This window comes from Acyrthosiphon pisum, chromosome A1, assembly GCF_005508785.2.
Source record: "Acyrthosiphon pisum isolate AL4f chromosome A1, pea_aphid_22Mar2018_4r6ur, whole genome shotgun sequence".
Taxonomy (NCBI): domain Eukaryota; kingdom Metazoa; phylum Arthropoda; class Insecta; order Hemiptera; family Aphididae; genus Acyrthosiphon; species Acyrthosiphon pisum.
In genome coordinates this window covers 63,470,564-63,494,287 of record NC_042494.1, presented here as the reverse complement: position 1 = coordinate 63,494,287, position 23,724 = coordinate 63,470,564, and the positions used below count along the sequence as shown (strand labels likewise).

The window sequence follows — 23,724 nt, the reverse complement described above, 5'->3', positions numbered from 1 at the left end:
AACAACAGACATTTTGACGAAAAATCGACAAAATACCGTTCGTAAATCGCTTATTATATAGGTACCCCATTAGTATGCAGTTAAACATTAATAATACTGTTTGTACCTATGCCTATATATGAGTGCGGGCAATGCTGATGCAGTAGAGGACATCGATCGCGCGGCTGTCATAATTCGTCTCGGTCACGTTCGTATAATAATATATAAATATGCGTCCGAGGTTTGGCTGTCGTTATATTTTTTTTAGCAACACACAATTTTTTTTTTTTGCGTGGTCGTCCGAACGAGAACGCCATCAAGAGAGAACGCGTTCCTCTTCGTCCTGCAGTGTTAATAATATACGGCGACGTTTATCCTGCGCAGTAGGTGCCGTTGGCGGCGCAGAAATGAGCGATTCGAAAAGTGTTCGAACATAATGCATTAATGCGTTACTCTCGGATACGTTTACAGTTTTCGGAAACTTTAGACGATTGGTGTCAGATTTCAGCAGCCCGATCATGACGTAAAAACGTCGTTTATTATTAATTCGTTAAAATTACCAATATAATGCAATATGTATTATAAATTTATAAATAATATTAGCAAAGTATTATAACACATAATATTATTGTATAGATACAATATCATACCATAATATATATTATGATTACCCGTGTATCGTATTATTATAATGATATAATGGTATATTATGTGTAGGTATATATATAAATATATTTGTTTTTTTATTTTGTCGGTGAATGCGCGTTATAATGAATAATGATATAATATATTTCAGCGGTGAATACATAAAATATGGCACACATGTGGTGCGTGCTACTCGTTTGCAGCGAGCAGCCAAGACGTATAATAATTATTGTTATTATGTCTCGGCCTACGTATATATTTTTTTTAAATTATTTTAAGGTAAATGAATATTATATTATACATTTACAATACTTTGACGTACCTATTTCATATGGTCGTTTGATTAATTGAATAACATCGTGAAACTGACCGATATTTATTATCGCCATGAATATTTTTTTTCCAATCAAATGCAATATCTGCCTGCAGTAGATATGCAATTTTTACCCATTACTTTTTTTTATACATATACGTAAGAATGTAATATTATAAATATTTTATTATTATTATTATTTTTTTTATCAATTTCGTCACGGTTTTCTCGTTTAAATGACTCAGCTGACTGAGCAGAGTTTAAAATCAACCGGAGGCTCTTGACATCGTCAAAGAAACACACTCGATCATTCAATTTCTTGCTGTAGGTACATTATAATATTATATTGTATCAACACGTAGAGATAAAAAACACAAAACTGTTAAAATGAATATAAGCCCTCACTCGTGAGTCGTGGTAAACACCAAAAAATTACAAGCATTCTATCGAGTTAACAATAATTATTTCAACATTTATTATCTATTAGGCATAATGTGTTTATATATGATATCATTTACATTCATTCCAACAGTGTATAATTAGTGTAAAATTATAAGTAGGTAAATGGGTAAAAAAATAAAAGAACAAAATAATTCATTTGGAACAAAATACCTGTATTAAATATTGTAAAGATACAATCCAATATATATATCTGCAAAGCCGTTATTAAACTATTTTTTAAAATTTTCCGGCGTGAAAATGACACGATTTTATCGATCCATCTGTAGCACGCGTGTACAATAACAAAATTACGGTCTGTAGCGCGTGTAATGTAAAATAATCGGCTCGTCCGGTATCGTCAAGTGTCTAATTAATATTGTGTTTGTCTTAAAGCACCGCTAAACTTCCGTATCCGTGTGCATTACAGAATTACTGCAGTCGTGTATATAATATTATGAACACAACTACATCATCACGTGTCGGTGTCGGCATGATTACAGTATTATATTGTGCAGCCACAATACAGCCGGTGATGGCCCTGAAGACCTCTATTCCTTCCGATCCGTGCTCCACAACACAATATAATAATAATATTACGACGATGTTTTCCGCGGCGGAATCGATAACACAATTATTTTCTCTTGACGTTTATTATTTTATACCCGAAACTCGTGTAAGCTAACATGAGCGATGTAATATCATGCGGTATCATGGTTTATACGTGCGACGATTGAATATAATAATAATATATTATTATTATTATTATTATCGTGTATACGGAGTGTTTATCGAGTCTACCGCATAGATCGACTACGAATCCGACGACGTCCCATCGTGGCACAGCGTGCGAGCGCATAGCTATATCGAATAGGTGTTAAAAAAACATAACCCTTGTTTAGATCGACGAGAGAGAGACACACACGGAACGACAGATATATATTTATAGATAGAGAGAAACGCATGCGTTTGTAATGGAATTTCAATGTTGTTTTTTTCTTCTCTCGTCGGTTATCTGATGCTGTGTATTCGGCGATGCCTATTGTTGTATAACACATAATACATATTATATTATGTGCAGTCTCTCCGCGGACGAGTGCTGGCGATCGGGTGGGCCGAAAACCCTACACATAGGTAGGTACCTATATACATACTAATATACGATGACTCCCACTCGGCGCGGCCGATCGTACATTTTGAAAACGATTATTATTTTTATTTTTATTTTACTCATCGTGATCGATCGACCACTTGTTCAATATAACATAACACTACCTACCTACCTACCTGCATATATGAAAATATATAATATATATATATATATGTGTATTGTATTGTGTGTATATAAACACGTACCTAATATAATACGAAGACGACACTCGTGATATTTATCATTGTCCCGCTCGCGCGTAAACGCAATATTATTCTTCACTTGGGGAAAGCGATCGATTAAACAATACGCTATTCCTACGCCCATTTGCACAATATGTAATTATATTATTGTTTTTTTTTTTTGATAAATCCCGTCGGTCGTTGAAGCGTACGGATATTACACCGAGTGTCACCACCACGACACTAGGCGTAGGTTTAAAATATTATGTATTATGACGTTATGTATCATAATTTATAATAGTTTAAAGTATTATTGGCTATAGCTTATAACTTATAAGATTTGGTACTTGTATAAATATGTACAACACCTCGATGTGGAGTTCTAAAAATTTTCATGGGGCCCATTTCAGACGGTCGTTTTTATGGTAGGTAACCAAATCTTCTGCCGACACGACGATATTGTTTAAATTATGGATGCATATTATTATTTTATGATGCGCGTCTAGGGTATATTGTTTGTAGATAATAATATGCATTATATAGTAGTTATTATTATAAGCGCGACGCGTACACCTATAAAAATATATTTCACGTTGAAAAATTATTAAATAATAGATATTCATATAGTGGTTAATATTATATACCTATAGAAAAGAAATTAAAGATGCACCGACGGGGTGACGCTCGAAAGCCGAATATTATTATTATAATTAAACATCATGTACAGCCGAAGACGAAACTCGAAATTATACATGCACTTACCTACCAAGAATAATATAAATAATATACCTATACAAAATGGGTACGCGTTCGAAAACGATATCCATTGTATTGTTTATTTTTTCTTAACTGTCGTAGGTACATACGCCGCACGTAACTAACGTGTATAATATGTTTTTCGTGTGGGCAATCGCCAATCACAGACATTGGACGATTGAGTAATATACTTTATAATATTGTTATATCATTATATTGTCATTTCGTACACAATATGGTGCGTACCAATTATTTCCAGATGTTTACGTTTTACGATAGTATATTATATAGTACCAATATACTGCAACAGGTCATTACGTCGCGGCGGGTCCAGGGCATATTTTATTTTATATAATGACGATTCATCCAGGCCGACACGCTGCGCCGGACAAGAGATTATAGTTTTATGCCTTTATGGTATACGTTTTGGATTATATTTGTCATTTTTACGGATTATCGGATTTCACGTTTCATCGTCGTAAATGCAGTTGGCGCCAGTTCAGAGTGTCGCCTTTGTCGTCTCGTGCAGCTCTTTTTTTTTAACATTTAGTGTGTGGACACTATGTTGGCTTTGTATAATCGTGTAGTATAGTTAACATACTATTATAAGTGTCCTAGAATATTATATGATGTAAATAAAAAGGAACAACATCATACGAACGTATGGCGCTTTGAAGTTTGAACTCATCATCGCATGCTTTCCAAGGACTGATTTTACGTATGAGTAAACAATTATTAATTAATTGTTTTAATTATTTTGTCCGGTTATGTATTTAAACTGATAAATATGATACTTAATGTGGATAGTTTTTCAATTATGTAATGCAGAGGGACTAAAGTACTAGTACATACTTATACTAAAATGTTTCGCAATATTGAGATAAAAAGTCACAAGGATTTAGGATAATATATGAAGCCTAGTCCATAGTACCTAACTACTTAAATACCTGAATAACTGCAATGCCGGTTGTTAATATTTAGTGCGCCATGCAGGACACTGCGTAGGTACTTGTACATACAATTATTTAACGACGTAGGATATTTTGAACGTCAGGGCAGGTATAAGTTAATAAAATAAAAATCAACACACTTGTTAAACATACAAGTATATTTTATATAATTTACATTTTGAAAATGGAATAAAGTTTGCTATAAATTTGAAGATAATATAATGAGTGAATTATTCTACTTGAGCGCTGAGACTAGTTTCAATGTACTTGAGGGTATATACTTATATGAAATCAGCGATATTACTACGTGGGGTAATGACTTACAGACAGACATTTTACAAGTGAGATACTAGACTAAATGTCTGATTGAGTCGATTCTATGGGCTTGCTGACCAGTATTAATATACTTCCGGCTAGTGGCGTGATCATAGATTTGGAATCTCCTTGATTATGGACAGAGGCCGTTCGTATACAAAAGTATAGAATGATGTTGATTATAATAATTTATCTAATATATATATATATACCTATGAATAATATTATGGTTCACAATTGTATACCTATCACACACTAGCTTACATAATAAACGTTTATTTCAATAACAGTTTTAAACATTTATTACTACAATAACAACGTATATATTGATACACAACGATGCAAGTAGGCTTACCACAATATTATACGGTTATAACCTCACATGTACCAATACTGGTTGACACAATGTGTGATGTAGACTTCGAGAGATTTCGTTCACGCATATTATGATCGTCAACAAATTAAACGTTTTCATCAGCTGATTTCATAATTTTGTTGTTGTTGTTGACTGCCGTATAGGTAATTGGAGGCACCTTGAGTGACCACACAATCTAGCCTGCAAGCATCTAAACAAATTGCCTGAAGAACACCTACTCCAATATGATAATCAACCGATGAAAGTTCCTTGCTAAAACTGAATAATATATTTAATCTAATAATTATATTTCATTTTATTTTTTATATTTTATTGAATTATTATAATATGTTTGTTAAATGTTTCGAACTATACCGTAGTCCATACTGATTACAACCACACAGGTATAGACAAATGTAAATGTTTACAATAATTAAGAGGGAAAATCGTATAATATTATATCAATGGGAATATTATTCGGACTTCAATACGGATAACAATATCTTAATAATATAATTAAACAGGGCTATTAACTTTTCTCCACACGTAAATTCCACCTCATGAAGAAGCGCGACGTCTCCTTTTAATTGTATCAATTGCTTAGTTTCATCCGGCCCACGTGGTTACTGGTTAATCTAATAGTATAAACTATTACTACGGCTCGTGGACCGTATAGTTCAGTGTGTTACATTATTGATAGTCTTCTCAAGTTTCTTGGCGAGTTGTCACTACTCACTTGTCTGGTATAGTTAACTGTCGTCTGTCGATGATGACAGAAATACGTCCATGCGAACAGAGCGTCGTCGAGTCATCGTCGTACTATCCTGGTACTAGAAGGTTCCTATATTATACAAGTCGAAGAAAATACTATGCTAATGGTGCAGTCAGGGTCCCATAAGAAGGTCCATAAGGAGGGTGATTGGACCTGGAGTACAGATATTTTAGGGTCCCGTTGAAATTAATTTTGAAATGTTGATAGGAACACTTATTTTATAATATAATTAATATTACCTATTTAATATTTACAATTAATATATTAAGTCATTGATCACCTAGAAATCGTGTATGGGTCACCCGTTTGTAATGGGTTTATTTTATTAGATGTTTTGGCCCCTCAAAAATATTTTAATACTGGGACCCAAAATTTGATGTGGCGGGCCTGGGTACGCTGTACACATAATCGGTGTGCATCTTTACAATATACACCATAACAGTATAGTGATATATTACGACTCTATACGTGCTATTAATATGTCATTATGTTTAAGGCTGTCCTGAGGGAGAAAAAGAGAAAGAAAATTATCACTATACAAAACAAATGTCGCCTTCCAAATGTAAAATTAAATTAAAAGAGAAAAAAAGGGCACAATTATTACATTATATTATACAGACTGGAAACAATGGCTCGACGCAGACGTAAAACGTCTGCAATAATAATAGATGCCATCTGCAATGGTATATCATAGTAGGCAGGTTGCCGGTACCTATATATAGGCAGTTGTACGTGTGTGTATATTTTATTCTTCGTATATTATACCGTCGGCACAACAACGGTGCGGTCACGGGCACAGATACACGATGATATATGATCTCTGGCGTCGTAAATGTCAATTACTATAATATTATTATATTACGTGTGTATTATTATATGTATATAATAGTATAATATATATATATGTAGTTATAATTGCGGAAAAATTTAAAAGACATGGATGATCCCGCCGCTCGGCGGTCGGCGAGGACCTGGATCGGGTCGAAACTGAATTATCGCCGGTTTTCCGACACACTTTGGCCGTTTAAAATTTTTTGAAGACCGGTTATTTTACACCGTCGAACACCAATTTATTGTGTGACTTATGTGTTTTTGAAACCAGTTTTCCGTAATTATTGCAAGGCAGTCAAATTTATCGTATAAATAAAATCGTTATTTATTTCGTTTACGTTTGTTAGCTAGGTATTACCTACCTACAACTAATGTTGTAAATTCGAAAAAGAAACAGTGTTGGTCGTTCAACACAAATAAAGACACGTCTCATCGTTTATAGAGCGAGTACTTAATTATTGAACATCTGGTTGGGCGTTATATTATTGTTCCTGCAGAATATAAACTTAATTTATCATTGTCTTAATGTTATTTATTCCTCTTGGCGTTGTATTAGTTTCTATAGGTACAAAATATAATAATACTTAATGTATATTATTATTATGAAATGTTTGAATAATTCACACGCACGTGGCACATGTTCAGTTCGATCGAAAAACACGTTGATTGTTTTCTATGTATAATATTGTTATATCAGTCATAATTTAAATAAAATATATTGTTTATACAACTTCCGAATACAGAGATTCACTCGATATTATATCAACAAATCATCATCGATTCACTGGTGCGTAATGCGTATAATTATTATAATATTATGATGACTCGTGCTGTTACGATGTATGGTCCAAATGATTCATCTCTGTGATAGACGATGATCTGTATATAGTATTGCAGTCGTTATAGACATATACTAATAACTGCTGACAAGAATCGTGAAACGAATTTATTTGTATTGTAAACGGAAATTGTAGTTCATATATTATTATAATAATATAGACGTCAATATACGTCATACTGTGGGAAATTTGAAGTGTGAAACATTGATAAATATAATCTATATTGGATCGTACCTATTATTGTTACTGTATTATACTACGCTATGAGTAGTCTTATTCTTCGTATATGTATAGGTCTATAAAATATAAATCGGAAGTCCCGGTGAATACGATGATCACGAAATTTCGTGCTGTCATAATTATTAATGCTCAGTAGGCTGTTTAAATATTTCGTATTAATTTAACTACCTGTATAGGTACATATTTTTCCGTTCAATTTTAAACAGTTTAAATACAGAATATTATGTTGTTTCTAAAGGAATTGTGTAGGTTAAAAAACCTACATAAAATTCTATAGGTGTTTGTCTTTTAAGAATTCCGTTTTTATAGTCTTTACGGAAACGCCGTTATAGAATTTATTAGTTTATTGCGATATAAACGTAGATAATATTATTATGTTATAATTTTTAAAGTATACTTCCGTAATATGTCGGATTGCACTAATTGTAGTACGTATATTTAACGTGAATTCAAATAATGTAAAAAATATGATTTAATATATTCAAGTACACTATCAAAGTATAAGTAGGTACTTTAAAATTAAAATTATATTATATAAAAAAAAAAACGTGTTAACTATAAAATATTTTTTGACGTTGCTTGTATTTTTGTGTTGTGTAACAATTATAACTGTTATTTTATTATTTAATAATGTGTTCAAAAGGTAAAATATAATTTTTTGATCAACATTATTCTTACTTCATACCTATGTATTATTCGGTGTCGTTTAAACAAAAATATATAGTTTTCCACTTTGTTATTATCATCACTATATGCCTAACAACGTCGCAAAATATTTTTCTCCTGTATAAGTATATTAGCATTATAATGTTCGTGGTCCGAACAGGTGAGGCTTGATACCCACGCCTGTTATTAGGTCCAATTTCGAATTCATTAATAAACAACGCGATGAAAAAAAAAATCCTGCCTACGTAGCAATTACCGTATGGCGGCCGAGGCTACGGTGGCGACGGTTTTATATCGTCCCTGTCGCACGCATCTGGATCATAACGGCGGAGAATTATGAGCCGTCGAAAGGTGGAGGATCTATTGCTAGATTGTAACGGGAAGAGGGGAGAGGGAATAAATTTATACGAAAAATTATAATGCGCTATATAGTTGGATTTTTTTTACGTAATAATGATAAATTAAATTGTTTGTCGATAATACACCTTTATGCATATAATATTGTAAACCAGTTTCTTTCTTTTTTTTCTTACTGAAATGCGCCCACACGGCGCCTGGTGCGTCGGTCGTAATTCGCGCTGGCGCCTCTAGGAATTTCCCCAATTTTGAGTACTCCGCGTCTCCGGGAGTCGAAATTTTTGTTTTTCCCTCCGTTTCGCCACGAACCCGATTCCGGAGCACCGGGTTCGGAGTCGCTACCCCAAAAATCGCCGTGTTTCACAGACGTTTGGCGAACATGTGGTCGGGGATCGGGTCGCGTCCTTATACGCGCTGCAGCCGTTCCCATACGGCGTCTCGTCGTTTAATCGTTAAAAAAAAACATCAACAACAAAGAGGTCAAGACTTTATTTTAATTTTTTAACATTATTTTAATTTTTATCAACAGAGACAACATATACCGCCTGGACTTGGACGATTTGAAAAAGATCGAGGCCGCACATTGGCCGGCCGCTGAGGAAAAGGTGCAGCTGTGTCTGGTAAAAGGTCAGAGTGTCGACGACTGTCACAATTACGTCAAAGTATTACTGTCCACTGGAAAACGGCTGTTTGCATGCGGTACTGGAGCTTTTTCACCACAGTGCACGTGGAGAGAGGTAAGATATCAATAAAACATTTCAGTGTTGCGAGCTTTGGGGCTGACTGCTATTATAGCGTATTTCAAAATTATAATTATTTCAAAGTGGTTTGCCAATCCAAAGAGTAGGTATAGTTTCAAAATACGACACATGAACTATTGTATTGTATGTAGTGTATAGGTACTCATTCTCAAATTATGATGTACGTCCTACTTTGTTGATGATTGCATTGATTTTTTAACAAACGCGAACCCATATACTTATATATTATTATACATCCTAATAAAATTTCAAAAGAATAAAACGTAGATATTAAATGTTGTAATTTATAGCTTATAATTTTCAACAGTCGGTCGTTATTAAAATTGATAACGCTTATTTATGTAATATTAAAACCGCCCTTGGCCGCCCGTCCGGAATGGATCTATGACGACTAGCTATAGCTTACAATAATAATATTATACCTACTATTATTATAAATTCCCATCCGAGAGCTCATTTAGCCAATTATAATACATCAATGTCAGCGAGCACGGCGAAAGTGTGTCGTCTTTCTCGGGCGGGGAATGCGACTGGGAGAGCTCTCTTTAATCTCTATACGCGGACTAATTGTGCAACATTTTTGTGTTTTGATAGATGGAAAATGCCAACAGCGTGACCGACACCGTGCGCGGGGTGGGCAAGTGTCCGTACAGTCCGCTTTCCAACATCACAGCCATGATCACGCTCAACGGCCAGTACTTTGCCGGTAGCCCGATGGACTTTTCGGGCGCAGACTCGGCCATTGTTCGGGACCTGGGAGCTTCGTATCTGCGGACAAAGAACTATGATGCCAAGTGGCTGAACGAGCCCCAGTTCGTCGGGTCGTTTGAGACCGACGCCTATGTGTACTTTTTGTTCAGAGAAAGTGCAGTGGAGTACATAAACTGTGGCAAGGTATGTATTTGATTATATGAAATACCTATACCGTTTTAAACTTGGTCCGGAAATGTTACCATTTGTATGCATAATACACCTAATAATATATTATATTATTGTACACCTCAATGTATTTCATTACTATAGATAAAAGGTTTTAACGTAGTCTATTGATAATAAATTATGAAATAATTTAATACTTCATTATACAAACAGTGTTGACTTACTAATTTATTATATTATGTTACAGAGGGTGTACTCGAGGATTGCTAGGATGTGCAAAAACGATGTTGGCGGACAAACTATGCTGCGAGACAATTGGACCACATTCATTAAGGCCCGTTTAAACTGTTCTTTACCCGGTGACTATCCATTTTACTTTGATGAAATTCAGGGTATGACATATCTACCAGACGAAGGATTGGTGTACGCTACATTTACTACACCGAGGTAATATTACAAATATATTATATGGTAAAATATTGCGAATTTTTAAAGTTTTGCTTTAGAGAAAAGTTTGCTACAACGTTTAGCGTCAGAAATCTCTTTGGTCGGTCGTTCCTTGCAATCTCATCATTCTGGCCATCGAATTGTAAAGAACACTTTTAAAATTTATTAATCAAATACGAATTAATATTTGTATTTAAAATATGTAAAAAAGTATTCATATGACATATATACTATAGTATTCGAATACTTACATGACAGCTGATGATCCACCTATATCTTTATTTTTACAAGTTTTTTGGTTTATTTAAAGGAGGTTTCTTTCACATACGTCCTATCGTGGTTCTTTAAAGCGTGACTGTGGTAACTGTAGCCTTTTGTTTTAAAATAAATTCTATCATCATATTTAGTCTCTAGTTTTTCAACCATATGTTGTTATTATTCTTACTATATTACTATCTATATGCATTGATGTGAGAGTACTTATACATACAGTCTAAATTAAAGTGTGCTCTATTATTTTGTACAGCAATGGTATAGCTGGATCGGCAGTATGTAGTTTTAACCTTACCGCTATAAACGCGGCGTTTAATGGACCGTTCAAACACCAAGCCAGCGTTGGTTCGGAATGGATACGATATAACCCACCGCATCAACTCAACCACGGACACTGCCAAAGACAGGATCCAAATCAGATACTTGACTCGTCGAGGTATTTAATTTATTATCATTGTTATTATTAGTGGTATATATAAGTACCTATTGTACTATAGAGTTTCTGAGTTTATACAATACACATATTATAATTCTATAGTTTAAATACGGAGTAATGTAGTATATAACTCCGATGGTGGTCGATTCGTTGTTTACCCGTTATTTTTTTTTTTATGTAAATCTGCTAATTCATATTAAATTATTCTTTTATTCTTTCAGTTTTTAGATTCGTTTTCTATAAATGTACAATATTGAAGAATAATACTGCACAGTATTTATGAAATTCTTAATTGTATTTAAACCTAACCTATAACGATTTAGAAAACTTAAAAACCATACATAATAAATTATTTGAGTTATTTATGATCGAGTTGGGTGTCATACAAGGGCTATAATTGCATTTTCATTCGTCCAAACGAGTTTTTTTTTATATAATTTTAGATGCACCTATATTATAGGTACCAAGTTGAACGTTATTACTATTATTTTTTCGTAATAGACATTACTGAGAAATAAAAGCGGTTTTGGACGTGTTAAATATCATAAATATAATTCACTTAGACTACACATCAATTTTTGATTTATGTTCATTTTCGTGTGTAATATATGTTTCGGACAGCCGGTGTCTGATATAATAATAATATGTCAGTCATTATTAGTGGGTAAACCTTATGTGTTTTATACTCAAGTGCTATGCTTTGTACCTTAATAGATATCAACTGATGGACAACGCAGTACAGCCCACCACGATGGATCCACTTTATTACAAGCCCTTGGAAATTCTGACACACATTGCTGTGGACGTCGTACCAACCAAACCACACGGATCTTTAAAAGTCTTGTACGTGGCCACGACCGAAGGGACCGTGAAAAAGATTACTATTCTACCGAAATCTTCGGCCACGTGCACACTGGAGGAATGGAACATATTCCCCGAGGGTTCCGGTTCCCAGATCATGGCGTTGCATTATCTGAAAGTCACGGTATGTAACACCTAACGTTTTTATGCGGCCGATGACGGAATTACGTGCTCATTCGTTATCACGTGTGTTTGGTTGCGCAGGACTCGATTTACGTGGGCACTCGTGACCGGGTGTTGAAAATACCGGCCCAGCACTGTGGCCGACACCGGAGCAAGGAAGCGTGCATGAACGCGATGGACCCCTATTGCGGATGGAACGAGCACGTCGACAAGTGCCAACCGCCGACAAACGGTAACATCATGGAACACAATTGGCGACAGGACGTTACCAAGTGTCCGGACCGGTCGAGGCCGATCGACGGTGGTTGGTCCAGCTGGTCGACATGGGCTGCGTGTACGCAAAACGTTAACGGCAAAGAGTCCGCCGACCAATGCTTGTGTTCGAGCAGAACGTGCACGAACCCCGAACCCAAGTACGACGGGGCCGAATGCCAAGGTCCTACCATACAGGTATGACATGCAACCAGTTTATATTATAATGATATTACCTAGGTATACTAATTAAACCAACTGTGGGACTGGCGATAGACTATTATTTTTTATTTTTACCGAGGTGCTTTACCCGTTACCACAACTGTCGTAAATAATTTTTATCGCTTTTCTTATATTCTGACCATCACGCACATTTTCCGTTTTCCGCAGATAATACGCATTAGTGAATTACAATAGTGTGTTTTGATTTTTTTTAACGCAAGCAATATTCAACTAAATTGGTTTTATATGCTAATTTTTTAGTACAGCGTGCAGTTATCATAAAGATACCAGTCCTTTGTAATTCTTTTTAAACCCGAGTAAAAAATGTTACACACCCATGTAATGAGAAAAAAACTTATATTTAACATTTATTAGAGTAAGTATGTATGTATATGTGGCACGTGAATACCTACATTTGAGATCATATAGATAAATTAGTTGTACTACCGGGAAATTATAATATCCTACGCACACATTTATTATATATTTATATATAATATATATTTTAATATGTACATATTTATACGCGTATAAACATGATTACACGTTAACTACTAACAACGTCATGATGTACATACCTTAACTTTCATTTTTTTCCCTTAGGTGACTAATTGCACCGTACACGGACAATGGTCTGGTTGGTCAGATTGGTCGGCATGTACTCAGAGTTGCGGTTCCGCCGTGAAAGTCAGAAAAAGGACTTGTGGGAATCCGGCGCCGGCCTTTGGCGGTCGCGTGTGTGTAGGACGGGACACCGATGAAATGTTTTGCCATTCGAATCCACCTTGTCCAGGTAAGGGTAACCGCCAGTGTTTCCTCTCGACGGCGTTCGGCATCGTCGCGTGACATTATTGATATTAACTTTTATCTATTTTCTTCCCCCCCCTCCCGCCAATCGCAGTTTCACCACCTGTCGTAAAAGAGCCGGGCTGGAGCGCCTGGGGCTCGTGGGGCAAATGCTCGGCCAAGTGTGGTGGAGGTATTCGACAAAGGTCACGGTACTGTAATAACCCACCGCCACAGGAAGGACAGGATTGCATCGGGTGTTCTGAAGAGTACGAACTGTGCAACCAGAGACCGTGCACGGATAGTATAAAGAAGATATCGGCGTGGTCACCGTGGGTGCCGGCTGGCAACGGTACCCATAAAAGATACAGATTCTCGTGCAGAACGCAGCCAGACATTTCGGCATTAAGCATTATGCAGGACAAAGAAGAAAGTAGATTGTGCCAAGATGGATCTTGTCACAGACTTGGTGAGTTGTCAGCTATTACTATTTGTAATATGTACATTGTATCTATATTAATTTGACATAACATGTGGTATATTACATGTTTTAAAATGCTTAAACTTCGGTAACAAACTATGGTCTTTTTTACAATAATTTTAATTTTTTTTTTGTTAGACCAACCATCAGATTCAGAAGACTCGTGGTCAGAATGGTCACCGTGGTCAACGTGTTCTGCTGATTGTGGTGGTGGTGTACAAGTCAGGACTCGAACTTGTGAAGGCCCTTTGGATAATTGTGAGGGACAAACCACATTTACTAGGCCTTGCAATACACAACAATGCAAAGGTAATTGGATAAAATAATAATATATTCTGTAATATTTATTGCAATTCTTACTATACAGGATACTTTGGACTTTGTATCTAGTTTTTCAGTACCTATTATTTATAAAAGTTAAACCAATTCCTAACTTATAATAAATAATAGTATTATAATTTATTATAATAATAGTATTATAATTTAAATGTAATTCTACATGTTTATATTATATTCATTGTTGCTATTGTCTTAGGGGAATGGAGTTGTTGGACAGACTTTAGTGAATGTTCTGTGACTTGCGGTGAAGGCGTCAGAACTCGCAAGCGCAATTGCCTGCTAAAGGGTGTGCCCTCTGATGGATGCGATGGCCCTTATGAAAGCCAAGAACCGTGTTACGCGCCTTGTCATGACATGGATATGGGCTGGGAAGACTGGTCAGAGTGGTCAGTTTGCGATAAGGAGAATCAGAAACATCGGACTAGAAAATGTACTTTTGACCGTTGTTTGGGACCCGACATTGAATCTGTTCCTTGCTTTGAGACAAACGAGATCGGTAAGCATATGGACATTTAAAATGATTATGTAACCGTGTAACATCAATACCAAATTGGTACCTAAAATATAAATACTTACCTAGATTACACTTTTCATTCTTAAAATATAAATTGAAAAAAAACAAAGGTAATAATCACAGCTGCAATAGAAAAGTCCTAGACAATAATAAAGAAGTTTAAAAACCAAAAAAAACGAATTAGCTGAACACTAAGATAATGAAAAAACCATTCTTGTTGAGATTTTTTTAGTATTTTTCACTGTTTGCCTGTAGGTTTTTTTATATCTAGTTAATTATAGTAATGTTTACCGAGTAAAAACAGACCCTCTAACGAAATTACTTAATAGACTCGAACTATTGTCCTATCCATATAACGTATTTATATGGACTTATAAAATAGACAATGCTTACAAAAAAAAAAATGGCAAATAGTTTGATAAAAATAAATAATTTTATTTTTTAACTGTCCAACATATTATTTCATTAATTAATACCTATTAAGAAAATTATTGAAATCGAACACGGTATTTAATAATTTAATCGACTATGTGTAACAAATACAGAAGCTTTTACAATACTCTTGGCGATAAATTAAAAAAAGATTTTTGCTCGAATTCGTTCACTCTCCACATTAGCAAACTGCAGCACTTGCACCACCATATTTCTCGCGTCCGATTGTGTGCTCATAATATTATGCTCCCTTATCTAAGTGTTTAAACCACTCACACGGCCACCCTGTCACCAACAGAACACGAACAATAATTAGTATTGCGCTGCGTTCGTAATATTATATTAATTATACGATTTGTTTTTGTTCCGGTGCAGTGAGTTCGAGTAGCTCCACGCTGCTGGTGTGCCTGCTGTCCTTTTTGACGGGCGCCTTGGTGGCCGGCGCCGCGTTCTGCGCGTGGCAGAGACGTCAGAAGCCGAAGTTGCCGAGCAGCCCGCACTACATCACCACCAAGCAGAACCCGTACGTGACGGTGCCGATGAAGGAGTACCGCGCGCCCGCCAAGCGAACGCCGTCGTTCACCAAGCCGACCACTGTCGGCGCGCAGCATCACGGCAACGGTACCACGGCCACCGGCACGCTGCCCAGGCTGTTCAACAAGCCGACCGACTACGAGACGGCCACCATCAAGCGGAACAGCCACAGCCTGGTCAACGGGCACACGATGCGCAACCGTCCCGACTTGGAACAGGAGAAGTTTTTCTAACACGCCGCGGCACCGTCAAATTATAATTAATATATAATTATTAATTAGATGCGAAAACCGCCAATCGCCATAATTACGATATTATTATAATATTACTATGACGATCATCAGCTTCCTTATCATCGCAATATTATCGCCCGCCGTTCGCGACAATATTATTATCATCGTCGACTGCATGCTAACGCCGCACGGTCACTGAATTCTGTGACACGGTCGTATATACGCGGAAGAATGCGGATTGTTCAATCCGCTTCGGAAGTCGTCGGTGTTTCCGGATTTATTTATTTTTTTAATGTCATCCGATCAGTGCCCGGATAATAATATTAAACCAGTGCTAGTATTGGCTACTGGTGCTCGTTATTGCTAGTCATTACATTTTTTATTATCGACAATTTCCTTGCGGACATAACTAATTTAACACGTGATATTGTTAACTGATACAATTTATGACTTAATATTACGTTTCTATAACAAATTGTAAAAATCTATTTCTATATTATTTCGTATTGACTAACAATCAATGTGCATCACACTATCTTCAGTTAGCGTTTGGTTTTGATAGTAATATATTATAATAATAATAATAATTATTATTAAATCAACAACTTTTTTAACCGATATATCGTATACAAATTATACAAACGGTTTATCCGTTTTGTTTTTTTTATACAACCGAAGACTGCGTAAAACCACGACCTGATATGCATTGTGCCTGTTGTCGTATATTACATCCATTATTGCTTTACTCTGTTAATTATAAATTATATTTTAAATGAAAAGAAAAAAATATCACATGAAAATATATCTTACTCAGTATTGTATATTTATATATATTTTTTAATATTTCGAATTGTAAGTTTATGTTGGTAAGTGCACAGAATGGTGGATTAAAATCATTTTTCTAACCATTCATATAATATTATTATATTATGTTGTATGAAATCTGTTTTATAGTGTTGTAGTCTATCTACTTAATATGGATGTGTTTATGTGTGCCTACCTAAAGATGGGTCGAATCAGTGGCGTGCTCAGCGTTTTTAAATGGGTTGGGGGGGGGGGGGGGAGATATGAGATTTGGACTATTTTCAGACTATACGTTATATATAGCGGTAGATAAACTTTCATTGCTTTATCATAAATTTTGTATGACAAAAATAAGCCAAAGGAGTAGAGGGTATGATACAACCTCCTCCATAGCACGCCACTGTGTCGAATATTAGTTTTTTTTTAATTTCATATTATTAGGTAGGCACATTATAATTTATAAATTAACGATTTTTAAAACACTGATCAAGTATATGTTTTTGTTGCTAACAATATTAAAAACCACCATTAATATCTAAGATAAAATCGATAATAAAAATAATTTATAAAGCACTGTAAATAGAACGGATATAGATAGGTTATAATTTTGTACTTTTATACTGAACAAGTACACATTGTGCCAATTATATTCATGATTAATCTATTATTTTGATTAACCATGAAATATTAATGACTGAATAATTTGTTTCTTTTTTATTAATGTTGTAACTCATAAGTGTAAAAACTATGTGAACAAAACGTGTCAAACATATAATATATTATTATATACATATAATATATATATTATATAAATATAAGTATGTATAACTCATGTTGAGTACCTACATTTTATAATATTGTAAATAATTTACATATTTTTTTATACTATGTTGTTGTCCAAATTTTATTTATGTATAATACATAATAAATAAATATGTACTACCTATTTTAACTGTTGAATTATATTTTGTTGTGAATATAATACATTTTTTTATGTAAATACTAAATATGCCTATTTTCAAGTAAAAAATAGAATAACAATTATTATTTTTATACTATTATTTTGTGTTTTTTTCATATTCCTATACCAATCGGCAATCATTGTTTATTACAAGAAAATATTAACTACATAGTACCTACTTACTATTCTAGACAACATTTTTAAAACACCTAAATAGGTGACCTAAACATTCTACAAATTAAAAAAGATACAAATAAAATAATAATATTAGACTTGTCATATGGCAACAATAGGAGAATTTATGTGAGTTAATGTACTTCTGACTTCTGAGTAAAGTACATCTGACTACCCATAAATATTATGTAAGAGATTAAATATTATATAACTGATATGACATTTCTAAAAAGGTGTCGATTTTGTGTACAAATACCTACTTACACAGTTATACATATCAACTATCCTTAATTATATCCATCGGTATATCTAATTATGTAAGGATTCCAAAAAAAAAAAAATAATTGGATAGTTTTTAATACTTTTTTCGCCATTAAGTTCAGTACAGACTCGATTTTATCGATTGTTTTTCTGATGTTTTTTTTTTTTTATCACGGGTGAACAAATATTTTTAATTATCTATCCAACATTGGCTAATGGCTACCTTAATGTAATGTATAATGATATTATATTTACAGTATTTTTGTAGACACTTAATCTTCAGATGAACCCTCATCAGACATCAATGGTCAATCAATTGTTTTTATATAACGTTTGAAATTTGTATTGCACGTTTCAGGCAATTTCTATTTAAATAATACGGCGTTATCTGTACTTTACTATTATAGTGACTACTAGCTTAGTTTTGAATTACACACGGAAATCATTCCACAGCAAAATTCAAAAAAGATAAAATATGTATAGCCTTCAACAGATGTTGCCAGAAACTATGAGTTCGAAAAAAAGTAACATTTTTCAAATTTTTTCTCTATCAACGTAGGTATAGATCATCATCAAAACAATTCATAATGCCTGGTTTGAGACCACTCAATAACCTTCTACTTCAAAATTCAAGTAACAAAATCACGTTTAAAAACTATTATGGTTACCTTTCCTAGTTAAAACTAATATTTTCTAATTTTCTTATTGCAAAAGACGTTACTGTAAACTATGTAGCATAGTTTTGAAGTTCGCTCAGGAATCCTTCCACCAAAAAATTCACAAGAAGTAAAATTTGTATTAAAAAATTTATCAACAGGTATGTCGCCAACAGCTAAGTAAAAAAGTACCATTTTCCAAATTTTTTTTTTATCAACGTATAAATCGCTTGTAAAACATTTCATAATACTCGGTTAAGACGTCTCATTAACCTCCTTCCTTTAAAAATCTGAGTAACATAAACGTCGTTTTAAAAACTGTTTTTATCCTTTTCCTATTTAAAACTAATAATTTTGAAAATTGTATTTGGCAAAATTATTAGTCGACGGTGTCGTTAATTATCTAGCTTAGTTTTGAAGTTCAATCGGAAATTCTTCCACCAAAACATTGATAAAAAGTATATTTGTATTAAAAATGCTTTCAACAGGTGTCGCCAGCAATCATTTGGTCGAAAAAAAGTAACATTTTCCAAATTTTTCGACGTATAATATTAACGTATTAATCGACATTTAAATAAATAGTAGAGCGCAGTTTGAGTCGTAAAAATACGCTCCTTCCTTTTAAAATCTTAGTAACATATACGACGTTTTAAAAACTGTTTTTAATCCTTTTCCTATTTAAAACTAATAATTTTAAACATTTTTTTTGGCAAAATTATTAGTCAACGATGCCGTAAACTATCTAGTTTAGTTATGAAATTCGTTCGGAAATTCTTCCACCACAGTTTACTAAAAGTGAAATTTGTATTAAAAAAGTTATCAACAGGTATGTCGTAAACAGCTAAGTAAAAAAAATTACCATTTCCCAAATTTTTTTCTATCATTGTATAGACCGCTATTAAAATAATTCATAATGCTCGGTTTGAGACGTCTTAATAACCCACTTCCACTAAAAAGTTCTAGTAATATAAACAACATTTTAAAAACTGTTTCGAATCATTTTCTTATTTAAAACTAACTAATTTGAAAATTTTTTTTTTTGCAAAATTATTAGTCTTCGATGTCGTAAACTATCTAGTTTAGTTTTGAAATTCATTCGGAAATCCTTCCACCACAATTTACTAAAAGTGAAATTTGTATTAAAAGAGTTATCAACAGGTCGCTAACATCTAAGTTCGAAAAAAGTAATATTTTTCAATTTTTTTTTTTATCAACGTAAAGATCGCCATTAAAATAATTCATAATGCACTTGAAATTCTTCTAATATATTAAACCAGTAGTTTCTTATTCTAATTTTTAGGTTTTTATGTCCTCCTAATTTATATTATTTTTCTTTATCGGCGGCAACCGTGTTCGCCCCCGTCACGTTGGTCACACCCAAAAACGATGACACTCAGTACACGCGTTATCGACACGGCCAGTTATCACTAACGTCGCGAATCGCGATCGTAACAGTTGGCACTTTTACATTATTCGAAGCAGAGTTTATAAAGTGTAAATACTAAATCTCGACCGTGTCCGTTCGCATAAATAGTATACGTTATTACTCTGACATAATTTTCTCTGTTTCCTCGAAGTTTTCCGAATTCCGTGATGACAACTACCCACTGCATTCTCGTCGCGCTGTCGCTGTGCGCGGTGGCTTCGTCCGTCGCCGGTTGTAAGTATGCCGTCGAGTCGTACACCACCAGCGATGCCATGATCGTCAACGAGGCCGCGTTCATCGCACAGGTCAGCGCCGAGTGCGAGGATTCACCGTCCAACCTGTACGCCGAAGTGGAAGGCCGACTTCTGGTAGCGGCCAATGCTGGTCCGAACAAATACCAAGTACGTAGTCCGTTGATGTCACCGGTGTTAGGCGCAAACCGTTTTATAATAATATTATGCTTGACGTTTCCACAGGTCAGTTGGTTAGACGACTTCAAGAAGGCTCGTCGAGGCGATTACTATGTGAAATTTTATGATGAGGCTGGTTACGGTCAACTCAGGAAACTGTTGCGTGATGGAGAATCCATCAGCAGTGTAACGCCTGTACACTCTGCGTACGTCCGTTATCCCGGAGCTTACAAAGGTGTTTGGGTCAATTCTGAATTCCTGGCTGCAATTGTCAGCATGGTAGTTTTGTATTTTGCGTATACGTTCAAGTCAAAAATTGTCTCCTAATTTTAATATTATTTAAGAATTTGAAAATATTTTGTTACAAAGTCTGCTCGGTTTTTATATGACTGTTATTTTTAATTTTTTTTTTTTAAATTCATTATTTAAATATTCTAAATAAAATAAGTATTTGAATTAATGTGTTAAATCAATATCATAAGCTGTCCAAAATCAGTACCTATCTAACATCTATAGCAATTAAATATGTTATTAAGTTGTAAGATAACTTGTAATTTAGGTACTTTTGCAATTTTTTTAATATAATGTTTTCTTAGACGATTGTGTTTTTTGTCCTCTGACAGTAAGTTTGTTGATTGCCAGAAACTTTTATGTCCTAAAATTGTAATGTCCACTTTAAATCCAAGTATTTATATATTGTTTTTATGGTGTTGTTCAAGCTGTTTTGCATTAAAAAACATACCTAATAAATTATGTTTATTTTTCTTGACATTTATTAACTAAGTTAGGTAATTAAATCCTTAAAATATTATCTAAATATTGGCGCACTCATATACTTAAGACTCATGTGTTTTTTTGTAGGGTTTTATAAGTCTCTTTGAAACTTTAACTTATAACACTTCTATTGTGAGGTCTTTACCAAGACTTGAAATGATTGTCAATCAGCCGGAGAAATCTATGCGAGAATTATAAAAAAAAAATGAAAAAATTAATAATACACATTATACACTTTTTTACTACTTGGCAACCATTTTAAAACTAGGGAGAAGATTTTTTCCTTAATATTTTATTGTTGGATACTGATTTTTAATTTTCATTAAAAATAAAATATGTCTACAATAATAGTGTTAAGTATAATAATTCAACACTCATTAGTCATTACTTAATAATTCATTTTACATTTACAAAGGTCTTTATTTCATACTGAGAGCTCTTTAACGCTACCCTTTTCACCGTGCAACCACCGTTTATTATGTTTGAGATAAAATGCTGTTTTGTACTTTCATTACAAGATACCACTGCATATTTGTTTTTAAATTTAATACATTGATTTTTTTTTATTGTTGTGATCCAAGACAACAACAATCATTTTGGTGTGATGAAAATCTCATGATAGAAAATTAATATTACATGTATTGTATCAAGCTTATTAATATCATTGATGATTATACTATTAATTATAATTCATAACCATTGATATAATATTAAATAATAAAATTATGTTTAAAAAATATCAACTAATTATAGTTCAAGATATTAGGTATGCTGAATCCAAATTTGACATATTTAGTTTTAAGTCAATACAAAATGCAAATAAATCAGAATCGGCATTTGTTTTTAAAATATTATTTATATGTTTCTATTTCTTTTTTGGAGTTATTATTATAAAATATAATTTAGTACAATACCTATTGTAATGGTAAGAAAATGCTGAAATTATTTATTATGTTAAAATTCTCAATAAATTTCAAAAGCGCCGGGAAAAAAACAACGTACAAATTAAGGAAAAGTAGGAATTTTTACGCAAAATCAGTTTTGGTTTTTGGTGTAACTTTAAAACAAATGAACGTATATACATGAAATTTTCACAGGTTGTTTATATTTGCATTTTCTATACGTCATGATAAAATTTTAAAAATATTTTGATTTGTTTTGAACTGTTTAGGAACATTTTCAGTTTTCAATTTTATTAGTATTTTTTTTCTATGGATGTCAATAAAACTTTATTTGTTGGGTAACAAAGGTTTGAAAATTTAATACAAGGCTCCTACTATATTGTTACAATGACATTTGAAAAACATGAAAAATTCTTAGTAACAGTTTTTTTTTTTATAAGCATTTAAAGTTCAAATCTTGACAAAATATGGAAAAATCAAGAAGATTAGCATATTATTTTGAATTGAGAATTCATAAAAATTTTTCTTTTTAAATCTAAGATTTGAAAATATTATACAAGATTATTCATAAGTTTGTTTATCTTTATCAAAAAAAAAAAATATCTTCATGCAAATCAAGTTAAATTTTTATGAGCGTTTGAAGTTCATAGTTTTACAATATTGGATATTCACTCGATTTCTCGTATAGCGATGTTTTTATTTTGTTGGTCAAAAACGAATAACTTCAGATACATGAAAATTTTACTGAATGTTAATATTTTCATTTTATACATATCATACAATTTTGAAAATATTTTGACTCTTTGAGCTTTTTTTTAGGAACAATCCTCTCTTTCTGGTTCCTCGGTATTCTGAAAACTTAATTTATTGCAAATAGTCCGGAGTACCGCCTTTCAAACATTGTAATAATATACCTAATTTCGATTTTTATTTTGGCCATCTAGTTAAATTAAAAATATAGTTATGAATATTTCTTAACTAGGTACCTGTTATAT

At 33.5% G+C, this 23,724-nt stretch overlaps 2 protein-coding genes across 2 annotated transcripts in view; both read left to right on the top strand.

The window, feature by feature from the left end:
• The window catches only part of LOC100165671 (semaphorin-5A), a 50,049-nt gene extending 32,097 nt beyond the window's left edge, over positions 1 to 17,952 (top strand). The window contains exons 4-14 of the mRNA XM_001945522.5: positions 9,318 to 9,525; positions 10,144 to 10,443; positions 10,676 to 10,875; positions 11,402 to 11,584; positions 12,299 to 12,569; positions 12,650 to 13,018; positions 13,646 to 13,835; positions 13,944 to 14,297; positions 14,448 to 14,618; positions 14,845 to 15,144; positions 15,970 to 17,952. Of these exons, the coding sequence (XP_001945557.2) occupies positions 9,318 to 9,525; positions 10,144 to 10,443; positions 10,676 to 10,875; positions 11,402 to 11,584; positions 12,299 to 12,569; positions 12,650 to 13,018; positions 13,646 to 13,835; positions 13,944 to 14,297; positions 14,448 to 14,618; positions 14,845 to 15,144; positions 15,970 to 16,361 (2,938 nt within the window). The 3' untranslated portion in view covers positions 16,362 to 17,952. The remainder of the gene's footprint in view (positions 1 to 9,317; positions 9,526 to 10,143; positions 10,444 to 10,675; positions 10,876 to 11,401; positions 11,585 to 12,298; positions 12,570 to 12,649; positions 13,019 to 13,645; positions 13,836 to 13,943; positions 14,298 to 14,447; positions 14,619 to 14,844; positions 15,145 to 15,969) is intronic.
• Positions 17,953 to 20,659: 2,707 nt separating this feature from the next.
• Tapdelta (translocon-associated protein delta) lies at positions 20,660 to 21,806 on the top strand. Its single transcript, NM_001162455.1, is given in 2 exon segments — positions 20,660 to 21,044; positions 21,120 to 21,806. Coding segments are annotated over 2 exon segments (495 nt in total). The 5' UTR covers positions 20,660 to 20,810; the 3' UTR covers positions 21,381 to 21,806.
• The last annotated feature ends 1,918 nt before the right edge of the window (positions 21,807 to 23,724 follow it).